Consider the following 871-nt stretch of genomic DNA (forward strand, 5'->3'; position numbering starts at 1 on the left):
CACTTTGTCCACAGAGCATAATAAAGGCAATAAATAAACATAATTCATTACCATAACATATTCATTACAGACAATCAAACTATCACTTCAGGGTAATGGATAATGTAGCTGTTGCACACAAAATGTGGACTGCATAATACCCACAGGTTTGTTGAGTCATCATTTATTATCATACAGATACATCATAAAACCTAATACATATCATTAGGAAGTCTCATGCAAGCCATATTTGATAAGCATAAATACTCTTGGCATCAAATCTATTCTCATTTTTGTCAGTCTTTACTTATAATTTTCATCATAAGGCTTTGTTTTATCTATATTTGGTATAAAACAATGGAGATACTTTAACTTGAATCTGTGGGTAAAAGCATGGTAAAGCGCCACAGGAAATGTTACAGGGAGCCTATATGGCAAAAATCCTGGTACACACACGTTGGGTTATGTCTATATCTACCCATGAAAGACACCAAGTTGGGCCCTCATAAACACAGGACAGTTTCTTCATGCATGTAAGAGTACGAACACATTCATAACACAATTTGGTTCATGTCAACCCATGGCCACTAAGACATATAATTGCAGAAGTCATTCCTAATCATGTCACATAGTAAAGATACCAAAATAATAATAATAGCATATTGCTTACCTGCACATGAAGAGTTGAATTTCCAACTCTATATGACAGAGGTGTTCTGCTAAACACCGCCTGCCTCATATCTAGTACCATGTTGCTATTGTCAATCATATCCTCTGGAGGATTGGAAGACATGAAGACAGACCATGCAAGATTTTAGTTGAGACGGATTCCTCAACACTCTTCTGTAATGAATAACAAAAATGGAATAAGACAGAAGAAAATATGAATTTC

General features: G+C 35.2%; 1 protein-coding gene across 1 annotated transcript in view; it reads right to left on the reverse strand.

Annotated features, from left to right (window-relative positions):
- Nucleotides 1-871, reverse strand: part of LOC119585635 (soluble calcium-activated nucleotidase 1-like) — a 13,438-nt gene that overhangs the window by 8,600 nt on the left and 3,967 nt on the right. The window contains 1 exon segment of the mRNA XM_037934305.1: nt 650-822. Coding sequence (XP_037790233.1) covers nt 650-772 — 123 coding nt within the window. The 5' untranslated portion in view covers nt 773-822.

This window comes from Penaeus monodon, chromosome 20, assembly GCF_015228065.2.
Source record: "Penaeus monodon isolate SGIC_2016 chromosome 20, NSTDA_Pmon_1, whole genome shotgun sequence".
NCBI classification, from domain to species: Eukaryota; Metazoa; Arthropoda; class Malacostraca; order Decapoda; family Penaeidae; genus Penaeus; species Penaeus monodon.